The 25,712-nt window shown below is 52.6% G+C and overlaps 1 protein-coding gene across 9 annotated transcripts; it reads left to right on the top strand.

The window, feature by feature from the left end:
- Nucleotides 1-1,201: 1,201 nt before the first annotated feature.
- KCNG1 (potassium voltage-gated channel modifier subfamily G member 1) lies at nt 1,202-21,542 on the top strand. 9 transcript variants are annotated; one of them, XM_035298927.3, is made up of 6 exons: nt 1,202-1,649; nt 5,164-5,280; nt 10,711-10,826; nt 11,810-11,867; nt 14,085-14,884; nt 20,401-21,542. In XM_035298927.3, the coding sequence occupies exons 5-6, from the start codon at nt 14,111-14,113 to the stop codon at nt 21,166-21,168; spliced, it is 1,542 nt and encodes a 513-aa protein (XP_035154818.1). In that variant the 5' UTR covers nt 1,202-1,649; nt 5,164-5,280; nt 10,711-10,826; nt 11,810-11,867; nt 14,085-14,110; the 3' UTR covers nt 21,169-21,542. The 9 variants fall into 9 exon arrangements, with proteins under 9 accessions (XP_035154818.1, XP_035154824.1, XP_035154820.1 ...); XM_035298933.3 differs by lacking the exon at nt 10,711-10,826 and having other exon boundaries at nt 1,202-1,437; XM_035298929.3 differs by lacking the exon at nt 5,164-5,280.
- The last annotated feature ends 4,170 nt before the right edge of the window (nt 21,543-25,712 follow it).

Raw genomic sequence — 25,712 nt, 5'->3', positions numbered from 1 at the left:
GAAGGCTGGTCAGCCCCAGGATTTCTTCGTGTCCTTTCTTAGTTCTCTGATGATGGGAAAAGTAGAGGCAGAAAGGAAAAGAGGAAGAGAGTGCAAGGCCCTAAGAGGCCTTCCCTGCCAGCGGCACCCTCTCCTCCCCGACAGATTACTCCATAGCAACTTCCAGCATCTGTGCAGCATCCTACCCACTCTGGCACAAGACCCCAGGACCCCAGGACCTGGGCCAAATGCCCTGCCCCGGCCAAGGGAGTGGAAGAGGAAATGCGGGTCTGCTGGCCTGGGCGGGCTCTGGGCCCTGGCCCAGCCGGACTGGAGGGAACAGCACCTGGCACGGTAGTACTGGCCCTAGGAAGTTGGCACAGCAAGATGCTGGCAGCCCCTGGGCGGCGGTGGCAGGAAGGACCCAAGGACAACATTGTTCTAGGATATGGAGAAAAGGCGTGCGACATGTCACACCCAGGATGTGAAAGCTTGTTTGCAGCGTGGGGCTGCAGGGCAGCAGCGTGTGGAGGGCCCTAAGGATGCAGTATTTGGCCGGGGCGGGAGGGCGAGGGGCCCAGAGGCAGCCGTGCACTTGGACTTCCAAGGAAAGGCAGGAGACAGAGCGCATGTGGTCCCTGGGATGTGTAAGCGCGTGGAGCGCGGCCCCGGCGCAGCGGAGAGTGGGGTTTTAAGTCCCTGACACAGGTAGATCCTGGGGCCGTGGTGCTAGGGACCTGGGTTCGGGACCGCCGGCGAACTTGAGCCGCGGGGAAAACTGACAGAGCGCGCGATCCCAGGAGGCTGCCACGCCGCCTGGTGCATGAAGCTCCAGAGCAGCGGAGCGCCGGGACCTTAGAGGCAGGCGAGTGGAGGCGAAGGGGCCGCAGGGTGGGCGCTTCTGGGAAAGCAGACAAGGAAGAAGGAGATGGGAGGGAGGGCATAGCGTGAGCGTCCGGGACGCGGGCTCAGGATCGTGCGCGAGGAGCGCCACTCGGCAGGCGCTCCAGGACCCCCCATCCAAGGTGCGGGGCCCCAATTGGGCGCCCGGACGCCCCGTGACGGTGGCGCCGCTGCCACTGTCCCTAAGTGGGGCGAGGCCCGGCGCAGCCCTCTCAGCTGCCCGCCCGCCCCTTCTCCCCGCCCCGCGCTCAGTCCCCTCCCTCCGTCCCGCCTCCTGCCCCGCTCCCTCCCTCAGCGGCTGCCGCGCCGCGCTCCCGACGCACTCGGAGCCCGGCGGAGACCTGGAGGCAGAGACGGGGCGGCCACGGCTCCGAGGGCGGGAGCTGAGCCGGGCCCGGGACCGAAGTTTGGCGGCGGCTCCGGGAGGCAGAGCGGGCGTCCCGGGCGGCCACCAGGCCCCTCTCGCTTCCTCGACCCGGACCCGTGGGCAGCCGGGGGGACGGAAGCCGCGGCCGGGCCAACTCCGAGGCGGGGACGCAGCGACGGGAACTTGAGGTGGGAACTTTGCGCGCTGCAGCCTTGCCGGGCGCCACCCAAGCGCGGACCGGACCCCGCGCCTACAAACTCGGGCTCGGGGGCGGCTGCACGTGGCCGTGGCCCCCAACTCCCTGCTGGAGCCTCGAAACCCACCTGCAGGGAGGCCAGGGCTACCGAGGACCCGGGAGCAGCCGCTGGTGGCGGCGTGGAGCGCGCTAGCTGCGACCAAGGTGCGGGTACAGCTTTGCTTCTTCCCAAGGGGTCCCCGGGATGCAAAGTCCGGGACATTTGCAACGGCAGTGAATCCGGCGGGGGCGCATCCCGGCCCAAGGCCGAGGTTTCTCGCCGAATCCCGGGAGGAGGGAGAGTTAGGGATTGGGGTGGAGGGTGTCTGTCACTTGCTCATTCACTGGATCCTTAGGCATGGAATGGAGCTCCCCTCCACCCCCACCGTGGGCCTAATTAAGTCAATCATTAACCATGAATACAGCATGCATTTATTGAGCGCCTACTGTGTGCTAGGCGCTAGGGATACTGAGACAGTTCACTATGCACCCCAGTCGCCGCTAGGAAGGTGGTGGTCTCAGCCTCAGGGCTTCCATATGGGAGAGAGGCTCAGCCCAGAGATGTGGAAAGAAAATGGCGAAGTTCATTCATTCATTCATAGATTAAACAAAGATTGGTTGAACACCTACTAGGAGCAGCTCATCATACCAAGGGCTCGACACTCATTCATCCAATTTACAAACATTTATGGAGGAGCTATGCTGGGAAGAAGTGAAGAGGGATGGGGTGGGGGCAGGATAGAATGGGGGGAAGCTTCATGCAGCTTAGAGAGAAGTAAGAAGACCCAGGCCCCGCCTTGGGAGGTCGCAGTCTGCTGGGGCGGTGGACTGTAGCAGCCCGTGTGTGCAGGCAGAAGTCTTGGTTCATCTAATGCATTCATTCTCAAGGTGGGAGGCGTGGAAGCTGGAATTGGTTCTAGAATAGGAAGAAAAGATCTTTTCAAAGCTCCTTAGGGGCGGGTGATGGGGTAGGGTGGCGGGGAGTTGAGAAACACTGATCCGACATTACTGAGGAATGCTGGTTCCACCACTGGGGTGTGTGAGTTGTCTACTCAGCAGGCATTTTCTTAAGCAGTTGCTGTTATTAAGCACTTAAAGGGTGCCAGGCACCAAAGTTACCCAGGTGAATGACAGACACAGAGGAGGGAGACAGATGCTCCTCCCCCCACTTCACTGACACCCTGAGATAAGTGGGGGGGAGGAAGGGGAAGCTCCTGCCCTATGAATCTGAGCAGAGGTTTATTCAATAGGGTGGATTTGATATCCCCACACCCCTGATGGCAGAGTCCCTAAGTAGACCCTCACTGGCAGCACATCTCCAAGAAAAGTTTGGCACTGCTGACTGGGGCCATGCAGTGGGCACGGTGGCTAGAGCACGCTGTCCTTCTTTGGGGGATTTTTTTCTGACTCTGCCAGACCAGAGCTCTCTACCTGTGCCTCCTCCGGCTTTTGGAGCTCTGCACAGTCACCTGATGGGAGGGCTAGGAGGGAAGGTGTGTTTGAAAAACAGGCAAGCGCTGGGCCCTGGGGATCGCCCTGCTCAGTGGTTCCCAGAGCCAGCCCATTCCAGTGGAATGATGTCTGTTGAGGGACACACTCCTAACTTGCAGAGAACTGCAGGTTTACTGGAAATGAGGCAACCTAGGTTCTTCTCCTGAGACTTGAGAACCCAGGCCCACAGCCCACAGCCCACAGCCCACAGCCCACGGCCTGGGTTCTCAAGCCTCGGGAGTAAAAGAACCAATGAAACCCCCAGTCTTGCCCAACTCTGGGTTGCCTTTTTGGCCTCTGGGGGGGAGATGTGACATCTGGGTTGCCTTTTTGGCCTCTGGGGGGGGAGATGTGACATCTGGGTTGCCTTTTTGGCCTCTGGGGGGGAGATGTGACAAGGGAGGCAGACCTTGCCTGCTCCTCCCCATCCCTAAGACTTTCCCAAAGCTTGTCCTGGAGCCTGATTGGGGCAGATCTGGGTGCCAACTCTGAATTCCCTGCCCCAGATGCCCAGCGGGGCTCTGGCAGGAGGTGAGGGAGATGCCGCAGAAAACAGAAGAACAAAGAGATGATGTGTGCTGGATACAGGGCTAAGTGACTCAAACCCGCTCCAAGGAACTCACTTCCTGGAGCCTCAGTAGGGTATCTTGGCTCTGCTGTCTTTCTCCACCCTGCTTTCCACTGTTGATGAAGGGTCAACCTTGCCTGTTGCCAGAGGTCTAGGGGTGTGGGAATCTACTCTTGGGTGACGCATGAAGCCCGGCAAAGGAGCCCTTCATAAAGCCCCTCTAAGTAGAATTGATAAAAAGGGAGAGGCAAAGGAGAACCTAGCTGCAAGCACTCCATCACTTCGGGCCATTTTAATCATCCAGCAGACTGGATTTGATTAACAAAATCAGAAATGAAGTGACTTTGCTAGAAATAGAATCTGAATTGTGCCTAAGACTGTCCCTTGCCCTGAGGTTGAGTTTTCTGTCTCACCCCGACACCTCCCCAGGCAGGTCCGATCTTGTTCTCCCTCCAGGGGACTCCTGGAAGCCCACGTCTCCCTTCCTGCCATACTGAGTTCCCCACTGCTCCCCCAAGCCTGCTTCTCTGCTTAAGCTTATGTTCCCAAATTTTGAGCTACAAGGAGGCAAAGAGAAAAGGATCTTCTGGCTCGTCCCCAAACACCTCCCCGTAGAAGGCAAACACGAACGTGCATTTGGTGTTATTTTGCTTGCCTGCAGCACAGCAAGGAGGCTCCTGGGGCAGCCTGTCTTTTCTATACGGGGAGGGACACTGGCACTTTTTCTCATAGGGGGCAAGTGAGGGATGGAGGGAAGAGCCCAGCTCCCAGCACATACTCTTCCCAAGAACTTTGGCCCCAGCTTTCAGGAAGCTGGGCCAAGGTCCAGGATGGTTGGACTGTGGCGAGAACAGACGGCAGATGGCTAAGAAAGACAGATTCTCCACTAGGGCACAGCATCTCTTGGAAATCTAACATGCCAGGACCCAGGCCAAGCTAATGGTTGGATCCATTTTGATTAACGTTTTAATTGGGGATTAATGCAGCCTGACCTGCCTCTGAGTTGGCCAGCCAGGAGCCCTAATCCTGACAGATGAAGCCATGCTGGCAGTGAAACGCCACAGGGCCTGGGAGACAGTGCCATGGAGAGAGATGGAGAGACACCCACTGGGAGTGAGGCAATGGCACACGCGGAGAGGCATGGTAGAAAGAAAGAAACCAAAGCCTGTGGAGTGCTGGAGAGAAACGCTTTCCTTCTGGAAAGTTGCCTTGGAGGCTGTGTTAATTTCCTTCTTTCACATACTTGCACACATTTTTTTTTTTTTGAGATGGAGTCTTGCTCTGTTGCCTAGGCTGGAGTGCAATGGCTCACTGCAACCTCTACCTCCTGATTCAAGCCATTCTCCAGTCTCAGCCTCCCAAGTAGCTGGGACTACAGGCATGCGCCACCAGGCCCGGCTAATTTTTGTATTTTTAGTAGAGACGGGGTTTCACTATGTTGGACAGGCTGGTCTCGAACTCCTGACCTCATGATCCACCTGCCTCAGCCTCCCAAAGTGCTGGGATTACAGGCATGAGCCAGCACACCCAGCCACTTGCACACATTTAGTGGCTTAAAGCAATACAGATTTATCATCTTGGTTTTTTTCTTTTTTTAATTTTTTTTTTTATTTGAGACAGGGTCTTGCTCTGTCACCCAGCTGGAATACAGCGTCACTACCACGGCCCACCACAGCCGTGACCTCCTGGGCTCAAGTGATCCACCCACCTCAGCCTCCTGAGTCACTGGAACTAAAGGTACACACCACCACACTCAGCTAATTTTTCTTTTTTAATTTTAGAAACAGGGTCTCACTGTGTTGCCCAGGCTGGTCTTGAACTCTGAAACTCAAGCAGTTCTCTCTCCTTGGCCTCCCAAAGGGTTAGGATTCCAGGCGTAAGCCACTATGCCCAGCCTGAATTTATTATCTCATAGTGTTTGGACATCAGAAATCCAAATGAGACTCACTGGGCTAAAATCACGGTGTCAGCAAGGCTTCTGGGGAAGACTCCACCCTCTGCCTCCATCGTCAGTGTCTCCTTCCCAGAAGCCAAAATGTCAGCCCTGAGTTTGGCAAAACTGGGGATTTTGTTGATTTGTTTTTTACTCTGCTCTCTTACAAATGTGAAATAGTGATAAATACGTTTCCCCAACCATGGACAATTGCCTACTTCTCCCCATCCTCAAAAACATTCCAAAATCTTTTCCATATAAAATAGAGACTAGAAACCCAGTCCCTGACTCATGCAAGGGGTGGAGACACCACCCCAGCTCCCCGGAAAGAATCAATAGTTCAAGGAGGCAGTAAAAGGGAGGGTCAAAGAGGTCCAGCCTGGAGTCCCACAGACCTAGTTTTATTCCGGCTTCATCGCTTATGGCCAGACATAAGTTTTCACTTCGCAGAGCCTCAGTTTCTTCACTTATAAAATGGGGTTATCAGTGATAATGCCTGCCTTTTTAGGGAAGGATGAAGACTCATGCAGTTAAGTCTCCTAGCACAGCGCCTGGCACTTTGTGAGTCTGCGGTGGAGGGAGACTGTGGTTGCTGCTATTTATAACACCTTGTGCACTTAGCACTCTCTCTGCCTTCCCCACTGCCACTCAGAAGAGGGACTGAGAACCTAAGACAGAAAGAACAGAGTCCAGAGAGGTCCGAAAGCAGCTGGGGTCAGCCCAGGACTGTTTGTGGAACCATTTTATGCCCTTGATGGAATGTAGCCGTGGGGACAGGAAGCCAGGTGACACTGCTTATCCCTGCAGCAAACCTCCATTCACCAGATCCCCATAATAGCCCTGGGAGGTCAGCAATCTTGTCCCCATCTCCTAGGGGAGGAGGCAGGCTCAGAGAGGCCAGCAGCTCAGTGGGTGTGATAGCTAGCTCAGGCCACAGTGGACCTTCGCTGCATCCCGCTCCACCCTCCCAAATCCCACCCTGCAGGCCCTGCACCTGCACCCTCAACCATGTGCTGACCTCAGGGTGGTCACATGAGAACTGCCACTCAGAACGCCTTATAGTCTCAATGATCATTTATCTTTGCAAGTATGTTCTCAGCCCTCAGCCGTAACTTATAAGCATCACCTTTTTCCCCAAAGGATGAATAGAAAATTGCAGTGGATCTCTAAGCTCATGAATGGAAATTTGATCAAGGTAACCCCAATGCAGAAGATTTTTCTCACAAACGAGAAGGTATTCCATTTCTCCAGGAAATGGACTCAGACGCAGGACTCAGAGCCTTCCAGAGCCTCAAGGAGATTGACGCATTGAGCAGGGGAGTCCCGGCCAAAGCCCAGAGCAGTTCCTGTGCCTCCAGCCCCTGAGAGAGCTCCAAGCATTCCCAGTCCCCTCCCTCACACAGAATCTCCAGGAGAACCTGTGGAAAATGCTCATTCCTGGGCCTCCCCTTCAGGCATTCCAACTGGGACGGAAGGGTCCCAGGAACCTGTGTCTCCACCAAGCACCCTGGGCAATTCAGAAGGTTCTGTTGTTCTTGTGTTCTTCGTTTTTCTTTTGAAACCTGGGTTAAAAGCCAGAGTTGTACAAACCACGCCGCTTCCCAGCACGCCTCCTCATTGGCCTGTGCCAGCCTGTCTCGTCTTACTCATTTTTCCTCCTTCGTTCCAATCCCTGTGCTTCTTCCCCTTCCTTTGCCCTTCCAGGCTCCCTCCTTGTGGTTGATAGAGATCCTCCCATGTGCTTGAGACCTTGTAAAATATGTAATGTGTGTGTGTTCATTTACATAAATAGCACAGTGCTAGAAACTTCTGTTTCTTTTTCCACTCGGCACCCTGTTTTTAAGACCTAAATGTGTTGCTAATCCACCCCGTCCATTGCTTCTGATTCCTGGCAATCTGCAGGATTCCAGACTCTGCCTTTACCAAGACTTGCCTGTCCACTCCCCTGGGGATGGATGCTAGGGGGCCTCCTGGTACCAGAAACAACACAGAACACACATTCTTGTACCTTGTTACTCTCTTCCACCTTGTTCCCCAGAAGCAAACCCTGAGTAAAGGATTTGAGTGCAAATAATTGATTACCGACAATGTCTGCCACAATGCTTTGTGGTCCCTGGTCTGGGAAATCTACCCAGGAGTGGGATTTCTGGGTCACAAGACAGCAGCATCTTCATTTCCCTCATTACCACCCAGTGGCTTTCCCGGAGTGCTAGGCCAGCCTGCACACCCTCCAACAGTGGGCTCTGGGGATCAGGTGATGCGGGATCCAAATCCCAGAGGGTCGGGTCAGAAAAGAAGACACTCTTGGCAAGCAGGGAGGGGGGCGGCAAACCCTTCTTGTAGCTCATGAGAATTCCGAGGTGACTACTGAGGGTTCGAAGAGTGTCGGGCGTGGGGCCATGCGGATCACCTGTGCCGTCCGCTTTTGTCCTCACCATAACTCAAGGAGGCAGGAGCTGTTTGTAGCCTCATTACACAGATAAAGAAACTGAGTCTCAGGGATAGGGCATGACTTGCCTAAAGTCACAGAGCAACTGACCTTGAACTCAGGTGTCCTAATTTCAAAGCCTGTGTGCCCTTCTGCCTCCCCAGCTTGGGGTGATTGGCAGGTTGTCCCCAAGCTGGAGCCGAACCAGAACTAGCTTTCTCTTAACATCCCTTTTTTAAGACAGAGTGTCAGAAAAAAAAGTCTCCAGAGTACTCTGGAGTGCCAGTGGCAGGACCTCCTCTCACTGCAACCTCTGCCTCCCAGGTTCGAGAGATTCTCCTGCCTCAGCCTCCCAAGTGGCAGGATTATAGGCGCGTGACACCACACCCAGCTAATTTTTGTATTTTTAGTAGAGATGGGGTTTCACCATGTTGGCCAGGATGGTCTCAAACTCCTCAAGTGATCTGCCCACCTCGGCCTCCCAAAGTGCTAGGATTACAGGCGTGAGCCACCCTGCCCGGCCTCAGGATCCCATTTCCCTTTGCAGCTGTCACAAATTACAAGCTTAGTGGCTTAAGACAACCAAATTGTGTTATCTTCTGGCAGTCAGAGGTTGGAAATGGGTCTGGCTGGGCTAAAATCTGGTGCTGGCAAGGCTGTGCTCCTGTCTGAGGCTCCAGGGAACTCACTTCCTTGCCTTCTCCAGCCTCTGGAGGCCACCTGCATTCCTTGACTCACGGCCCCTTCCTCCATCTTCAAAGCCAGCAGTGGCCAGTGGAGTCATTCTCATGCCACGCCCTTCTGCCACTCCGTCTCCTGCTTCCTTCCTCCACAAATAAGGACGCTGTTGATTACACTGGACCCGCCCAGATCATCCAAGATAATTTCCCATCTCAGGTCAGCTGATTAGCAACCTTAATTCCATCTGTTACCTTCATTCCTCCTTGCCATGCAGTCTAACATATTCACGGTTTCCAGGGATTAGGGCTAGGACATGGGCATCTAGGGGAATGCAGGGACAATTTTCTGCCTACCATATGCCCTGCACTGAGCACTCTGGCCTGATGTGATGCAGCGTCAATGGGGATGTGGATGCTGGGCACAGGTGAGGCCCCTGGCTTGAACATAGCTCTGCTACCCTGGCCCTCCTGCCCTTGCCAGCCTAGCCAGGTCAAAGCTACCAGGTGACACCCTCACCCGCCGCAAACACAAACCCATCAGCTCAGCATTGATGGTCTGGCACCATCCTTCGGAGACACCCATCTCCGCCCTCTCTCCTGCATCTCACCGGCATCCTCTTTTGTATATTGTCCCACGGCCAGGAACGGCTTCCTCTGACTCAGCTCACCATAGCGCCACCTATGCGTCCCCTCGGTAAATGGCACCTCTGGAATCATGATTCTTCTCTTTCCCCCTCCCCCAGGCCCCATTCCTCAGCCAGTCCTGAGGGCTCTTCCTCCAAAGTTCATCCCAAATCCCTTGTGTTCTCCATAACTCCACCGGTGCAAACCATCATCAGCTCTAGAATGATTTAAGTAGCCTCCAGCCTGGGGTCCCCAGCCCATGCACTGTCCACTGACCTGGCAGGCACACATGGACTCCTTGTCCTCTGCAGGATAAGCCCCAGCTCCTTATTGTCAGCCCCTAGGCCCTGCTGCACCTGGCCCCTGCCCACTCCTCTACTCCCAGCTTCCCCTCGCTCTGTGCTTGGCCTTCTCCTTGGTCTTCGATCATCCAAGCCCACCCCCAAGTTCAGGGAGCAAACTCTTGCCATTCCCTCTGCCAGGTCCTCACAGGGCTGGACCCACCCATGTGGCTCAGCCCCATGTCCCCTCCTCCAAGAAGTCCTCCTCACCCCTTCAGCTAATGTTGCCCCGAATCCCACAGTAGTCATTCTCCATCTCTCACCTGCTCTGTCAACAACACTGCAGTCACTATAGCCTGAAATGACTTGTATCCTTGTTTGGAAAGAGTCTCCCCCACTAGAAGGTCACCTCTGTGAGGACAGCGCCTGGGTCTGTCTTTTTCTCTGCCATGTCTCCAGATCTAACACAGAGCATGGCACGAGCATTACTGAGGTGAGTGTTCAGTAACTATTGAATGACCAAACAAAAAAATGAATGAATGAACTATCTGCCCCATCGCAGCCTCTGCCTCAAACCGCTTCCTCTTCCCGAGTATCCATAGACCCTCAGAGGCAAGATTGCTAAAACCCACCATGCTGTAGAACTAACAGAACTAACACCACGGAGAAACAAAAAAAAATTCCTGTGAAGGTATCAGACTGGGTGAAAAGCAGCATTATTTTTCAGAAGCCCAGGCTTTGGGGCCTGTTTGATTTATGAACTTTATAGGGTCTAGGGTGCTGAGCCCTTCACCAAACATCAGCTCTGGATCTGCAAGACCAAAGGTCATGGAGAAATATGCTGTTCTTCCTTTAGCAAGTTCCTGCCTTAGCATCTCCCCAGGGGACTCTGGCTTTGAGAACAAGGTCCTTACCGTGTTGATTACCCTCTGAGTGGCATCAGCCTCTCCATACTCCCCACACTGCTGAGTCAGGATCACTTTCCACACAGGAAACTCACATGGGGGCAGGGCGTGAAGGAAAGAAATCACTAATTGGGGGAGTTTTCTGCTGGAGGGAATGCCGGGAGGGTTGAAAGATGAAATTCTTAAAAAGAAGAGGTGATTACAGCTGTGGGGATTCACAAGAGCCCCCTGGGGCCCATTCGAGGCATTTTCCCCTTACCTCCATCACCATTCTTGCCAAACAGTGTCACTTTTTCTCTTGTCTGTGGTAGCAAAGATGAAACAGCAGAGCTGAAAAGAGAGATCACCAAGGAAAGTGCCTGAAAGGGATTATTCCCACGCCTCCGAGGGATCCTGGCAGGCTGTGCCTGAGGACTTGGGTTCCAATTTTAGGTGAAGTTAAAAACACTCTAACCGTCTAAAATCAAAGCATTTTTCTTTCAAACACAGGTGTACCCTAGTTTTCCAAAATCTGATCTATGCAATTGTAGCCTTCTGCAAAGATCAGTGAGTAGCAGAAGGGTGATGTGCTTTTGTAAGGCAGTTCCTCTTAGGAAGGAGCCCGTGTTACGCATGAAACACCCTCCCTCCCTTTCCAGCACCTATTAAAACACTTCCTCATTCACACACATGTTTGTGTATGTGTGTGTTGTGAGCAGGTGTTTTCCTGAACATGGCCATAGCACCGACCAACATTTAAGTATTGGAAATGGGTTTCCATTTGCAATCGACAGACTTTACCACTTCCTTCCATCAGGATTGGTCTGAGGAGAAGGCTGGTGATTTTTAAAAGCAGGGTATTCGACTCCTACTAACTTTTCTATGCATCGGCTTAATTCCAGAGAGCTCTGTAGCTATTATCTAGGGGTCTCAAACTCAAATGCCTATGAGGCCAGGAAGAAAACACACAGGAGTGGAATAGAGAGGGCGTTAGGAAGACAATGGGGAGGGATGGGGACTGTGGTGGGTTGGAGCAGGTGCCGCCTAAAGGAGTAGCCATTTCTCAGTTAGTGTTTGGGCCAAGTATTGCCAGATATCCTGATTTTTTAAGAGAAGCCAAGAATATGGATTTTTACATGAAATTTCACAACTTTCAAAAACTTCTCCAAGCCAAGCAAAATATTTGTGAACCAAATTCAGCCCATGAGCTGGTAATGAATAAGCAATCTTGTTCCAGCAGCACAAACCCTTCGCTTTGAGAGTTGGGAAGGAAGGAGTCCATGCAAGTTGATATTTTGACCTCAGTTTCCCAGAAGTGGCCTCATTATGCTGGTCTCCTCAGCAGGAAATAGACTCATTTAGCTAGCACTTCTTTGGGCCCTTACAGGGCTGGGCACTGGGATTCAGAGATGACTAAAGCACATTTCTTCCCCCAGGGAGCAGGCTGCCTAAGGAAGAAGCCAGGCTTGCACACAGACAGTTCTAGAGCTGGTGGTAAGTGCTGTGAAGACACGTGCACCAGTTGTAAGGGGAGCGGTGCTGGATTTAGCTGGAGGGGCCAAGGAAGGCGTCCTGGGTGGACGTGCCTGTCCAGTTCACCCCGTATCCTCAAGGTGGTGTTTGCCGACACATGAACAAACATGGCTTTGCTTTGATAGTTGTGCATTTCTTTGTCCATTGCTTCTGACTTATGGCAAGTGATACCTGTTTTCCATTAATGGAAACATATAAGTTGTCCATTCAAGATAATAAAAGGCCAGGCGTGGTGGCTCACACCTGTAATCTCAGCACTTTGGGAGGTCAAGTTGGGCAGATCACCTGACATCAGGAGTTCAAGACCAGCCTGCCCAACATGGCAAAACCATGTCTACTAAAAATACAGAAATTTACCAGGTGTGGTAGCATAGCTGGTAATCCCAGCTACTCGAGAGGCTGAGGCACAAGAATTGCTTGAACCCGAGGTGAGGAGGTTGCAGTAAGCCCAGATGGTGCCACTGCACTCTAGCCTAGGCAACAGAGCAAGACTCTTGTCTCAAAAATAATAATAATAGACAATAATTACTGTTTATCTACTATGTGCCAGGCACTGCAATAAATGTTCCTATGTACATAATTCACTTGGGCCTCCCAGTGATCCTACCAAATAGGTCACCCATTTTATAGACAAGGAAATTTTTTTTTTTTTGAGATGTAGTCTTGCTCTTGTCACCCAGGCTGGAGTGCAATGGCAGGATCTCAGCTTACTGCAACCTCAGCCTCCCGGTTCAAGCTATTTTCCCACCTTAGCCTCCTGAACAGCTGGGATTACAAGACGCCCGCCATCACACCTGGCTAATTTTTGTATTTTTAGTAGAGATGGTGTTTTGCCATGTTGGTCCAGCTGGTGTCAAACTCCTGACTTTGTGATCTGCCCTCATCGGCCTCCCAAAGTGCTGGGATTACAGGTGTGAGCACATCAAGGTTGAGTCACTGCCCAGGCTGTGTGGCTCTGGAGTTACATTTATAACCACTAACCAGGCTTCTCCCCCTCAGCATTAAGGACGTTTGCCACCAGATAAGTCTCTGTTGTGGGGACTGTCCTGTGCATTGTAGGACATGTGACAGCAATCCCTGGCCTCTCCCTGCTACATGCTAGTAGCATCTCCAGTCGTGACCAGCAAAAATGCCTCCAGGCATTGGCACAAGTCTTTGGGGAGACAAAATCAGCCCTATGAGAATTGTAGGTCTACACTAAATTGTTTTTCCAAGTCAAATAAATACCAAAAAAAAGGTCAATTTAAAATGAAATGTTAAGTAAATAACAGTACATGTGTCACCTGAAAATCCACTAGGATGTCAGCTGCCTGAGATCAGATACCCCTTCACATTCTGCACACGGCTCCATCCCCAGTGCACAGATGGATGTGGGAGAATTGTGACAGCTGGGAGACACTGGACAGTGTTATTGCTATTTCACTATTAGGCGAATGTGTTTGTCAGCTCAGGCTGATATAACCAAATATTAATACCACAGACCAGTGGCTTCAGCAGCACTTATTTCCTCCCAGTTTTGTCAGCTGTGAGTCTGAGAGCAGGGTGCCAGCAACACTCACCTCCGGTTTCTCACTTGGATGCCCCTCTGAGTGCCCACATGGTGGAGAAAGCCCCGGCGTCTCTGCCTCTTCTGGCTGGTTGGTTGGTTTGAGATGGAGTCTCACTCTGTCGCCCAGCCTGGAGTACAGTGGTGCTATCTTGGCTCACAGCAACCTTCACCTCCCAGGTTCAAGCGATTCTCCTGCCTCAACCTCCCTAGTAGCTAGGATTAGGATTACAGGTGCACACCACCATGCCTGGCTAATTTTTGTATTTTTAGTAGAGACAGGGTTTCACCATGTTGGTCAGGCTGGTCTCAAACTCCCGACCTCAAATGATCCACCTGCCTCAGCCTCCCAAGGTGCTGGAATTGCAGGCATGAGCCACGGCACCCCACCTCTCCTCTTATAAGAATGCGAATCTCATGGTGGGGACTTTGCTCTCATAACAGCATCTGAACCAAATCACATCTCAAAGACCCCGACCCTAATACCATACCATTGAGGGCTAGGGGCTGCAACCTATGGATTTGGGGGACAAAGATTCCATCCCTAACAGTGAATATCTGCGACATCCACATTCTCAGCAAGGTGAAGGTAGTGGTGGTCGCTGAGGGTCTTTACTCTCTTCTCCCCACAGGCCCAAGAGGGATGTGAAGGCCCAAAATGACCCTTTTACCGGGAGACAATTCTGACTACGACTACAGCGCGCTGAGCTGCACCTCGGACGCCTCCTTCCACCCTGCCTTCCTCCCGCAGCGCCAGGCCATCAAGGGTGCGTTCTACCGCCGGGCGCAGCGGCTGCGGCCGCAGGACGAGCCCCGCCAGGGCTGCCAGCCCGAGGACCGCCGCCGTCGGATCATCATCAACGTGGGCGGCATCAAGTACTCGCTGCCCTGGACCACGCTGGACGAGTTCCCGCTGACACGCCTGGGCCAGCTCAAGGCCTGCACCAACTTCGATGACATCCTCAACGTGTGCGATGACTACGACGTCACCTGCAACGAGTTCTTCTTCGACCGCAACCCAGGGGCCTTCGGCACCATCCTGACCTTCCTGCGCGCAGGCAAGCTGCGGCTGCTGCGTGAGATGTGCGCGCTGTCCTTCCAGGAGGAGCTGCTCTACTGGGGCATCGCAGAGGACCAGCTGGACGGCTGCTGCAAGCGCCGCTACCTGCAGAAGATCGAGGAGTTCGCGGAGATGGTGGAGCGGGAGGAGGAGGACGACGCGCTGGCCAGCGAGGGCCGCGACAGCGAGGGCCCGGCCGAGGGCGAGGGCCGCCTGGGCTGCTGCATGCGGCGACTGCGCGACATGGTAGAGAGGCCGCACTCGGGGCTGCCGGGCAAGGTGTTCGCCTGCCTGTCGGTGCTCTTCGTGACCGTCACCGCCGTCAACCTCTCCGTCAGCACCTTGCCCAGCCTGAGGGAGGAGGAGGAGCAGGTAAGAGCCCACTGCCCCGCGGGGAGACCCGCCACGGTGAAGGAAGGGACACTGAGCATTATCCCCTCCTCCAGGAAGCCTCCCGGATTGCGCACTGGCTGAATAGCATCCCTGGTCCCTCCTGACATCAGGAATGTTTGTGTGCATGGTCTGCCTTTTTGTTAATAGGTGAGCATCATGGGAGTCCATGCCTGTGCCTGTCCTGGCCTCCACTGCCCCCGCCACTGCCCTTCCCCCCACCAGTGTCTAGAACAGTGTCCAGCACAAACGGGCACTCAACCACTACATTTGTTCCTTTGTTGAATGAACAAATGAGTGAATAAATGGATGATGTGATTTTTGGCCCTGAGCGAAACACATGATATATATCATCAAACTGATCTGGACCACTCCACCCTTTCTCAGCCTTCCTAATCCCTTGCATCCAAGTAGCCCTGGCACCTCTTCTGGGTCCTGAAGATAATTTTTGTTGATGGGTACATGTGTGTCTGCAAATGGTGAGCATTTATTTTGGTCCATAAGAGAATGAATGAAAAGCGTATTTACTCCAGGGCCTGGCATGGGGTATGTGCCACAGTCTAGGGACTCCCACTCATCTGGGAGTTCTCAGGAACTGGGAGCTGGGAGCTGGGCTGCACATGCCACCTACATCTCAGCTCCCCAGGGAATGCTCGAGCGACCCTGGGGGGAAGTGTTTTCACACCAATCTGTACTTGAGGACACTGCCCAACCCCAGGTCTAAGTCCAGTCCACGTTTGTAAGCATGGAAATATGGAGCCCAAGCGGCAGCTTGGGGACCTAATATAGCCCCACAGGAAGGACTATGTGATTGGCCCACACAGGTTTCCCAAAAGTTTGACTTGGTTGCCAACATTAAAAGTGGAGAGTTTTTCATATAAAAATTCAAAATCTCAGCTTCTTTTAAAAATCATAAGATCAGGCCAAGTGTTCATGCCCATAATCCCAACACTTTGGGAGCCAGAGGCAGAAGGATCGCTTGAGTCCAGGAGTTCAAAATCAGCCTGAGCAATGTAGTAAGACCCTGTCTCTACAAAAACTAATAATAATCATCATCATCATCATCATCATCATCATCATAATCCAGGTGTGGTGGCTTGCACCTGTAGTCCCAGCTACTTTGGAGGCTGAGGCAGGAGGATTTATTGAGACTTGGAGGGGAGGCAGCAGTGAGCCATGATCCTGCCACTGCACTCCAGCCTGGGCAACAGAGTGAGACCCTATCTCTTATAAATAAAATGTAAAGGCTGGGCACGGTGACTCATTTCTGTACTTCCAGAAGTTTGGGCGGCCAAGGCAGGCAGATCACGAGGTCAGAAGTTCAAGACCAGCCTGGCCAACATAGTGAAACCCCATCTCTCCTTAAAAAAAAAAAATTAGCTGGGTGTGGTGGCACATACCTGTAGTCCCAGCTACTCAGGTTGCTGAGGCAGGAGAATCACTTGAACCCAGGAGGTGGAGGTTGCAGTGAGCCAAGATGCTATTGTACTCCAGCCTGGGTGACAGAGTGAGACTCTGTCTCAAAAAATAAATTAATTAAATTTAATTTAAAAAATTGTAAGGCTGTGTCCCCCGCCACACATACACAGCAGCCTGCAGTCCTGCATGGCATCTCCTGGTGAGAGCCGAGTCCACAGGGGCCCAGTTCAGTCTCCTTGTGTATGAGACCGTGGGCCTTAGAGTTGGTGACTCCTTCCCTATACATGGGGATTCTGGAAGCTTTCAAGAAAGACTGAAAGGTCTCAGGTACGCATTGTATAGGCAGTGGAGAAATAGGTGTGGCTGTGTGAACTGAACATAAATATCATGCCAGCTAGTATTTATTAAGCACTGACTGTATACCCTGCATGTGCTAAGTGCTTTACATGCACTCTCGAATTTAACATTAGAAGTACTCACCATGGGAGGATTTTTCCACTTGTGTATATGGAGGAAGTAGCAATAGCTTCGCAGTAATAATCCAAGGAGGCTTGCTAGTATTTTTTGTATACTTTGAATTTATTTATTTATTTTTAAGAGATGGGGTCTTGCTTTGCTGCCCAGGCTGGCCTCAAATTCCTGGCTTCAAGCAATCCTCCCACCCCTGCCTCTCAAAGTGCTAGGACTGCAGGGGTGAGCCTCCATGCCTGGCTTATAAAATGAATTTCTTAAATGGGAATGAAGAAAATAGCATTCAACTAGTAAACTTTTTAAATTTTTTTAAATTTAAAAAAAACAATTTTAGGCCAGGTTTGGTGACTCACGCCTGTAATCCCAGCACTTAAGGAGCTGAGGCAGATAGATCACTTCAGGTCAGGAGTTTGAGACCAGCGTGGCCAACATGGCAAAACCCCAGTTCTACTAAAAATACAAAAATTAGCTGGGCATGTTGGTGCTCGCTTGTAATCCTAGCTACTTGGGAGGCTGAGACATGAGAATCGCTTCAACCTGGGAGGTGGAGGTTGCAGAGCCACAGTCACACCACTGTACTCTAGTCTGGACAACAGAGTGAGACCCTGTCTCAAAAAAATATTAATTTAGAGATGGGGCATTGCTATGTTGCCCAGGTTGCTCGAACCCTTGGACTCAAGCATCCCTCCTGCCTCAGCCTCCTTAATAGCTGGGACTATAGGTGCACACCATCACACCCAGCTGGTAAAATTAACTTTCAATAAGCATGAGGGGTAGTGATGAAGAGGTCAGGGCTAGAGCCAGAAGGCCTGAGTTCTAATCCTGTTTCTGCACTCTGGCTGTTTAATAGCTGTGGGCAAGTTACTTAACTTCTTTGAGCCTCTAATTCCTCACCTGTCCAGGGGGGTTATGAACAGGCCCACCTCACAGAGTTGAAAGGATTCAGTGAGTTCACATGAAGTGATTAGAAGTGACTGGGACTGGGCGCAATGGCTCACGCCTTTAATCCCAGCACTTTGGAGTCCAAGGCAGGCAGATCACTTGAGGTCAGGAGTTCAAGACCAGCCTGACCAACATAGAGAAATCCCATCTCTACTAAAAATAGAAATTAGATGGGCATGGTGGTACATGCCTGTAATCCCAGCTACTCAGAAGGCTGAGGCAGGAGAATCGCTTGAACCCAGAAGGTGGAGGTTGTAATGAGCCAAGATTACGCCATTGCACTCCAGCCCAGGCAACAAGAGCAAAACTCCATCTCAAAAAATAAAAAGAAGTGATTGGGATGACTGAGTCCACATGAAGGGGTTAGAAGTGGTTCGTAGTGAATGTGCAGAAAGTCCTAACTCAAGGATTAGGGTCAAAAAGGAAAAGAAAGGAAAGGAAAATGCTCACCACTTGAGACCTGTCTGGAAATTGCTACACTTAGCATAAATTTCTTCTCAGCGCCAACATCTTTGATAGTGATTTTATCAGGAAAATACTAATAAAGCCACCGTTTGGTTCAACTTCTGATACTTGCCTTTTTAAAAAGTAATAATACTTTGCCTTGTTTAGAATGCAGTGAACATGCTGTTCTTCATTTTGGGGGCCAGTGGGATTCACTGTTTCACTTGCTCTTTGTGCACACATTTGAGTGCCTACTGTATACAGGCACTACCGGGGAGACAGGGTGACCAGGACAGCTCCTGCAACCTCAAGGAGCTTCCAGTCTATTGGGGTTGGGATGGAGTAGTGACATGCTCCCCTCCAATCGCCGTAAGCACGAGCCAAGGAAGCTTTGTGTGGGAGGCACGCTAGCATTGCTGGAGCTGCTTGGTGGGGTGCACTCCAGGAAGGCTTCCCAGAGGAAGGGGCTTCCCATCCCAGAGGTCTAAGGCCTTAAAGCTCCCCACCAAGTATTAGCTCGTATCTCCAGCTCCTAACATATTCCTAGAGATAGTTGTTGGAGTGGGACTGGTAGAACTCAGCTGTGCCCAGAGCCTCCAAGGTGCGCCAGGCTGGAGCCACGCTGGCCTCTCCTCGCTGCCAAAGGCCCCTTCAAGGATGAGGCGCAAGTCCACTAAGGGCTGTTTACCACCCAGTTATATTCCAGACCAGAGAGACAAGCTGGCAGCCCACATGCCAAACCCAGCACAGAGATGTGTTTTAGTGGCTCATACAGTATTTCTTTGCATTGAATTACCACCAGCACCTAAATCAACATTTTATCTATTTAACCAACCATTATCACTGACATTTATCACCAGGAGAGTTCACGTAAAACTGTACATTTTCAGCCTCTTTTGAAAGCTTCAGTGAGGTAGCCTTAGCCCAAATTTGCCCAGGGTAGTGATGGGGGCACTGAACAAGATGGCTGAGCTCTCCGGGGACAGGGGGGCAGGACGAGCTGGGGGGGGTGGGGAGGCTGGGGAAGGCAGTCCTACCTGGCCCTCTATTCCAGTTTCCTTGGCCTGCCTGGTCCCTGGTGGCTTTGGGGTTTATAGTCTTGTCTAAACCCATGGCATGTTCTTCCATGGCCTGGGGTCTGAGCTGTAAACAGTGCATACCAACTGTCCTTCCTGGTGAGGCTGTGACCTGCTGGCACAGCTGTGGGGGTGAGGATGGATGCAGGCAAAAAAAAAACGGTAAGTAACATGTAAGGCATATTGAACAGTAATCAGTGCTATGAACAAAAAGCAGGATAAGAGGAACTGGGGTGCAGGAAAAATTGGGGTATTTTAAACAGGGGAGTCACAAAATCTCTCCTTGAGAAGGCGATGACAGAAGCAGAGCTGGAGAAGGGGGATGGGAGCAATGTGGGTGTTTAGGGAGGCTGGGGGTGAGCGGGGTGTTAGAGGGATGCAGAGGAAGCCACGAGGCTGGAGCAGGTGTGCGAGGGCCAGGGAGGAGGTCTGGGGCCTATGGATAGATGGACAAATGGATGGTCCAGGTACACCCCAGGGTGGGGACTACTCCTCAGAGTCCATCATCGGGAGCCACAAAGGGTGCTAAGCAGAGGAAAAACAGGACCCTTCTGGCTATGTGTGGAAAATGGACTGCAGGGATGAGGGAGCCCAGGGGGGAGGTGACTGCAACTGTCCAGGTGAGAAAGGATGGTGGCCCGACCAGGTAGGAGCAGTGGGCAGTGGGTTTGATTCTCACACTGTTTTAAAGAAAGAGACTTCCTGGGGATTAGACGTCTGTAGGTGCTAAGGATGATGCCAGGTCTCTCGTCCTGAGCAACTGAAAGGATGGGACTGCTGAAAGCTCTGGAGGGAAAGCCACAGAGGGCAGGGGAAACCAGGAGTCCAGTGTTGGCTGTGGTGAATTTGAGATGCCTCAGATACCCAGGTGGGAGGTCAGGGAGGCAGCCGATGGGGGGTCTGGAATTCAGGGCTGAGGTGGGGGCTGGAGAGAGATGAGGAGTGGCCAGTGTGGAGACAGTGTCTAGTGCCCCAGACCTCACAGTGGGCACAACTAGAGAGAGGACCCGGGGCCACTCAACCTGGAGGGGTCACCTTCCTTCCGCCTGGGAAGTCCAGAACAGGCACAGGGCAGAGCTTCCTCGGTCCTTCCCTGGTGGGAACAATGACCCCCCCTCCTCTGGCATCCCTTCCCCTCTCTCCCAGGGCCACTGTTCCCAGATGTGCCACAACGTCTTCATCGTGGAGTCAGTGTGCGTGGGCTGGTTCTCGCTGGAGTTCCTCCTGCGGTTCATTCAGGCGCCCAGCAAGTTCACCTTCCTGCGGAGCCCACTGACGCTGATCGACCTGGTGGCCATCCTGCCCTACTACATCACGCTGCTGGTGGACGGCGCTGCCGCGGGCCGCCGCAAGCCCAGCGCGGGCAACAGCTACCTGGACAAGGTGGGGCTGGTGCTGCGTGTGCTGCGGGCGCTGCGCATCCTGTATGTGATGCGCCTGGCACGCCATTCCCTGGGGCTGCAGACGCTGGGGCTGACGGCCCGCCGCTGCACCCGCGAGTTCGGGCTCCTGCTGCTCTTCCTCTGCGTGGCCATCGCCCTCTTCGCGCCCCTGCTCTATGTCATTGAGAATGAGATGGCCGACAGCCCCGAGTTCACCAGCATCCCTGCCTGCTACTGGTGGGCCGTCATCACCATGACAACGGTGGGCTACGGCGATATGGTCCCCAGGAGCACCCCGGGCCAGGTGGTGGCCCTCAGCAGCATCCTGAGTGGCATCCTGCTCATGGCCTTCCCGGTCACCTCCATCTTCCACACCTTCTCCCGCTCCTACCTGGAGCTCAAGCAGGAGCAGGAGAGGGTGATGTTCCGGAGGGCACAATTCCTCATCAAAACCAAGTCGCAGCTCAGCATGTCCCAGGACAGTGACATCTTGTTTGGAAGTGCCTCCTCGGACACCAGAGACAACAATTGAGCACAGAGAACACCTGCCCTGCCTGCCCTCTGTGGCCCGAAGCCATTGCCATCCACTGCAGATGCCTGGAGAGGGACAGGCTGCTTCCCAGTGCAGTCCTGGTGCAGCACCGACTCCCACGAACCCAGGGAAGGACGCTCTCGATCTCACACCCCGGGAAGGACACCCGCACATCAGCAGAGGGGACTGCCCCTCCGCCTCCAGCTGTGAAGGGAAGCTGGGTCACCAGCCCAGCCCCGCCCACCCCAGCCCCTATGTCTGTTTCTCTCAATAAGGAGATGGCTTGTTCTTTTCACCATGCAAATAACATGCCCAGCAAAAACTTGCTTTGTGGGTCTGCCTGGAGAAAAAAAATACAAACGGCAGCAGCAACATGTCTGTCTCTAATGTGGATCATGTCCAGGGAAAGGAAACTGATGAGAGAGAGCATGCCTCCCATAGGCTCTTGAAAGAGGGAGCTGTATTTCCCGGCACAGCCAGCCATGTGGGACTGGAAGTAAAGGACCCTGAGTTCTCTGGTTGTTCAGGCCTGGTGAGGCGCTACTGGGGTTGGAGAAAAAGAGAGAACAGACACTTTTAGGAAAGTGACCAGTGAATACTTTCTCGTTTCTCTTTGACTCCCCACCACCTCCAGGCCTTTCTTTCTCCCTTTTCTATTTCCTCCTTTTTTCCTTCTCTCCCATCCTCTATTCAGCTCTTTACCCCTTAGGGCCAGCTTCTCAAACTTTCCCCCAATGTGCCCCTGACGCCATTGAGAAGTCATTACATTAGAAAGCCTGTCAGCATTGCTGACTATATGTTGTTGAAATCACTCCTTTTTTTTTTTTTTGAGACAGAGTCTTGTTCTGTTGCCAAGCTGGAGTGCAGTGACACAATCTCGGCTCACTGCAACCTCCACCTCCTGGGTTCAAGCAATTCTGCTGCCTCAGCCTCCTGAGTAGCTGGGACTACAGGCACACGCCACCACACCCAGCTAATTGTTTTGTATTTTCAGTAGAGATGGAGTTTCACAATGTTGGTCACGATGGTCTCAATCGACTGACCTCGTGACCTGCCCTCCTCAGCCTCCCAAACTTCATTTTATCTTTAAAAAATTGTGTGGTGTTTTTATTCTACTCCACATTATTTTAATCTGTGAAAAATATGCTTTACATCATATACCTGTATATAAATCTAAATCTAAAGCAGGGACGGATGTTTTTGAAATGGGGCTACAGTTACCTGGGCAGCCTGAGAAGCAGAATCTGCAGCCCCCAGAGGCATCCCTGTGCCCCCAAAGACCTGCAGAGCACCCACTGACCTGCAGGGCACCCACCCGACCCACAGGGCACCCACAGGACCTGCAGAGCACCCACCCAACCCACAGGGCACCCACTGACCCGCAGGGCACTCACAGGACCCGCAGAGCAACCACTGACCCTCAGGGCACCCACAGGACCTACAGAGCACCCACTGACCCACATGGCACCCACAGGACCTGCAGGGCACCCACCCGACCCACAGGGCACCCACCGACCTGCAGGGCACTCACAGGACCCACAGAGCAACCACTGACCCTCAGGGCACCCACAGGACCTGCAGGGCACCCACCCGACCTGCAGGGCACCTACCTGACCTGCAACACATCTTCAACTTCATATTGCATATATGACCCACAGTAGAGAGAGAGCCCAGGACAGCCCAGCAGATTCCTCCCCAGGTAACAGGGCATAGAGACCCTCAGTGCCAGGTGTGGGGAGGGGGCTTCCCACTCAGGTCACGATCACAAGCTTGTCCTAACCCTTAAAGACACAGCCACATCATCCCCATCCCAGCACCTTCACACATGCCCACCCCTCTGCCAGGGATGCCCTTCCCGTGGAATCCTGCATGGTGGGCTCCTTCCAAGAGACGCCTTCCCTGACCACTTCTCAAAGAACCCACATCAGCACCACTCCACCGCTCTGTCACCGAGGCTTACCAGGCTTGGTCTTCTGTATCCACTCATCAGCCTCTGAAATGGAATGATTTATTCCTCTTCTTAGCGACAGGACTCAGCAATGTGGCTCATCACTGACTCCCAGCACCTAGCATAGCGCCTGTACCTAGCAGGTGCTCAATTTATTGAAAGACTCTTAGCCAGATGTGGTGTAATCCCAGCTACTTGGGAGGCTGAAGCAGGAGAATCCCTTGAACCCAGGAGTTGGAGGCTGCAGTGAGCCATGATTGCACCTGAGAATAGCCACTAAATTCCAGCCTCGGTGACAGAGTAAAATAAATTAATTAATTTTAAAAATAATGAAGGGAAATAGGAAAGAGGGCCAGAAAGCACACAGCATTTATTTTTAACATTGAATACTGGGTCCTGGAAGCACCTCCCCCCCTCCTCCCCCGCCCCCTCATTCCTCTTCCTCCTCTCACTCCCTCTCTGTATTTCTGTCTCTTTCCTCTCTCCCTCTCTCTGTTTCTCCTCTGCTCTGCGTCTCTGGTGGCGAGGCCACCGAGATCTCAGTACAATATACACGTGGTGATGCAGAGTGGAAATATCAACTGAGTCATGAGGGCCTCGTTAAAGTCTCCCCTGACACCTGCTGCCAATGACTCACGCCTGCAAAGTAAGTTTTCCGACTAATTAGCACTACCTTCCCCAGCCCGGTGGGTGTCAGGCAATCGTGCACTGCCATCATCTTTAATAATGCTCGAAATTTACGGAATGACCTTTTATTCCCCTCGAAAGGGGCTATGAGAGGCAGGAGGCCACTGGAAATGCTAAACACACAGAAATATGGCACCAAAAGAAGTATAAAATGGAGCCCTTTAAAATTCAGGGGAGCGGGGAATAAGGCCATGTGTGGTGGGGGAGGGATCCCTGAATGGAACAGCACTGGGAGGAAAGAGAAACAGAGGCTAGGGTAGTGAAGGGAAGCCGGGGTCCCTGCCTGGTCAAGGTTTCTGGCATCATTTTGCAGGTTCTGACCTGTCCTGGTGTCCGACGCGGAGACAGACTTGGGTACCTCTCAAGAGGTGAGAGAGGGACAAAGTCCTCCGACCCCGACCCTCATGCCTGGAGAGGGGCTTCAGGGCTCTTGGCCCTAATTCTGAAGCAGGGGGGCTTCTGGACACCTAACAAGCTGATTCCAGGGCTGCGAGGCTGAGATCATGACTTTTCGACCTCTTTTTAGCAGTAGAACCTGTTTTTCCCATCGAATCTGATGCAGAAAACCCAGCTATAAATCAGATGGAGTAAGAGCTGTTCTGAGCAGTGTGGGACACAATTCCTTATGGGAAGTCCCTAATGGGATTCCCTTTTGACCCTGGTACAGACAGGTAATTCCATACACGTAGGGGACTGTCACTCCTCTGGGGGAAACAGCAAAACAGACCTTTCTAAATATGTTTTATTTTGAAGATCATATGATTTATCCCCCATCTCTGATTAGCTCATTGCTTCGCTGGGACTCACAGTTGGGGTCGGAAAGGCTGATTTAACCATACAGATTCTCAAGCTGGGCACGGTGGCTCAGGCCTGTAATCGCAAAACTTTGGGATACTGAGACAGGCGGATCATGAGGTCAAGAGATCAAGACCATCCTGGCTAACATGGTGAAACCCTGTCTCTACTAAAAATACAAAAATTACCTGGGCGTGGTGGCACGTGCCTGTAGTCCCAGCTACTCAAGAGGCTGAGGCAGGAGAATCACTTGAACCCAGGAGACAGAGGTTGCAGTGAGCTGAGATTACGCCACTGCACTCCATGCACTCCAGCCTGGTGACAGAACAAGACTCTATCTCAGGAAAGAAAAAAAAAAAACAGATTCTCAGGTCCCCCCTCTGAGCCGGGCCGGGGATAGTGAGGCACTTGCCTTTGGCCCAAAATTCAAGGGAACGCCCAAGAAATCAGTAATTGAGATCAATTATACTTTAATGTAATATTTTTTAAAAATAGAATTACTGCCAAAACATTCACAATGCATAACATTTCAAAACTGCATGGGATCTGTCTGCACGCACCTTTGTTCTGGTCTTGTCCTGACGCCCCTGGTCGGGCTTGATAGGTGTCCAGAAGCCTCCCAGCTTCGGAACTAGGGTATGTCCTGGCGAGACAGCTCTAACCAGCCAGTCTCCAAAGCAGCGCAGGTGGGAGTCTTTGGCACCGAATACCACAGCTGCCTCCCATCCCACTGATGGGTACCGGTGACACCTTTTCCGGCAGCAGGCACTGGAGACTGGGCCCTTGCTTTTGTGGGGCCCACACAGGGGTGGCAAGAGAGAGACGGTGAACATGTGGCCAGAAGAAAACCATTTCTGATGTTGGTGAACACAAGGCTGACCTGGGAGAGAGTAACCAGGTGGGGCACAGTCACTTCAGATGGTGTGATCAGGGAAGGACCTGCTGAGGAGGGGGCATTTACATGGAGACCTGGAGGAGAGGAAGAGGCAGCAGTCCAGGCCGAGGAGACAGCCAGTGCACAGGCCCAGAGGTGGAGAAGACCAGGACACTCACCAGCCGTCGAGGGAACACGAGGGCAGAGACACAGCCCCCTGCAGGGATGTGCCCAGAGAAG

The sequence above is a fragment of the Callithrix jacchus genome, chromosome 5, assembly GCF_049354715.1.
Source record: "Callithrix jacchus isolate 240 chromosome 5, calJac240_pri, whole genome shotgun sequence".
NCBI lineage: Eukaryota > Metazoa > Chordata > Mammalia > Primates > Cebidae > Callithrix > Callithrix jacchus.
This window is presented reverse-complemented; position numbering and strand designations above follow the sequence as displayed.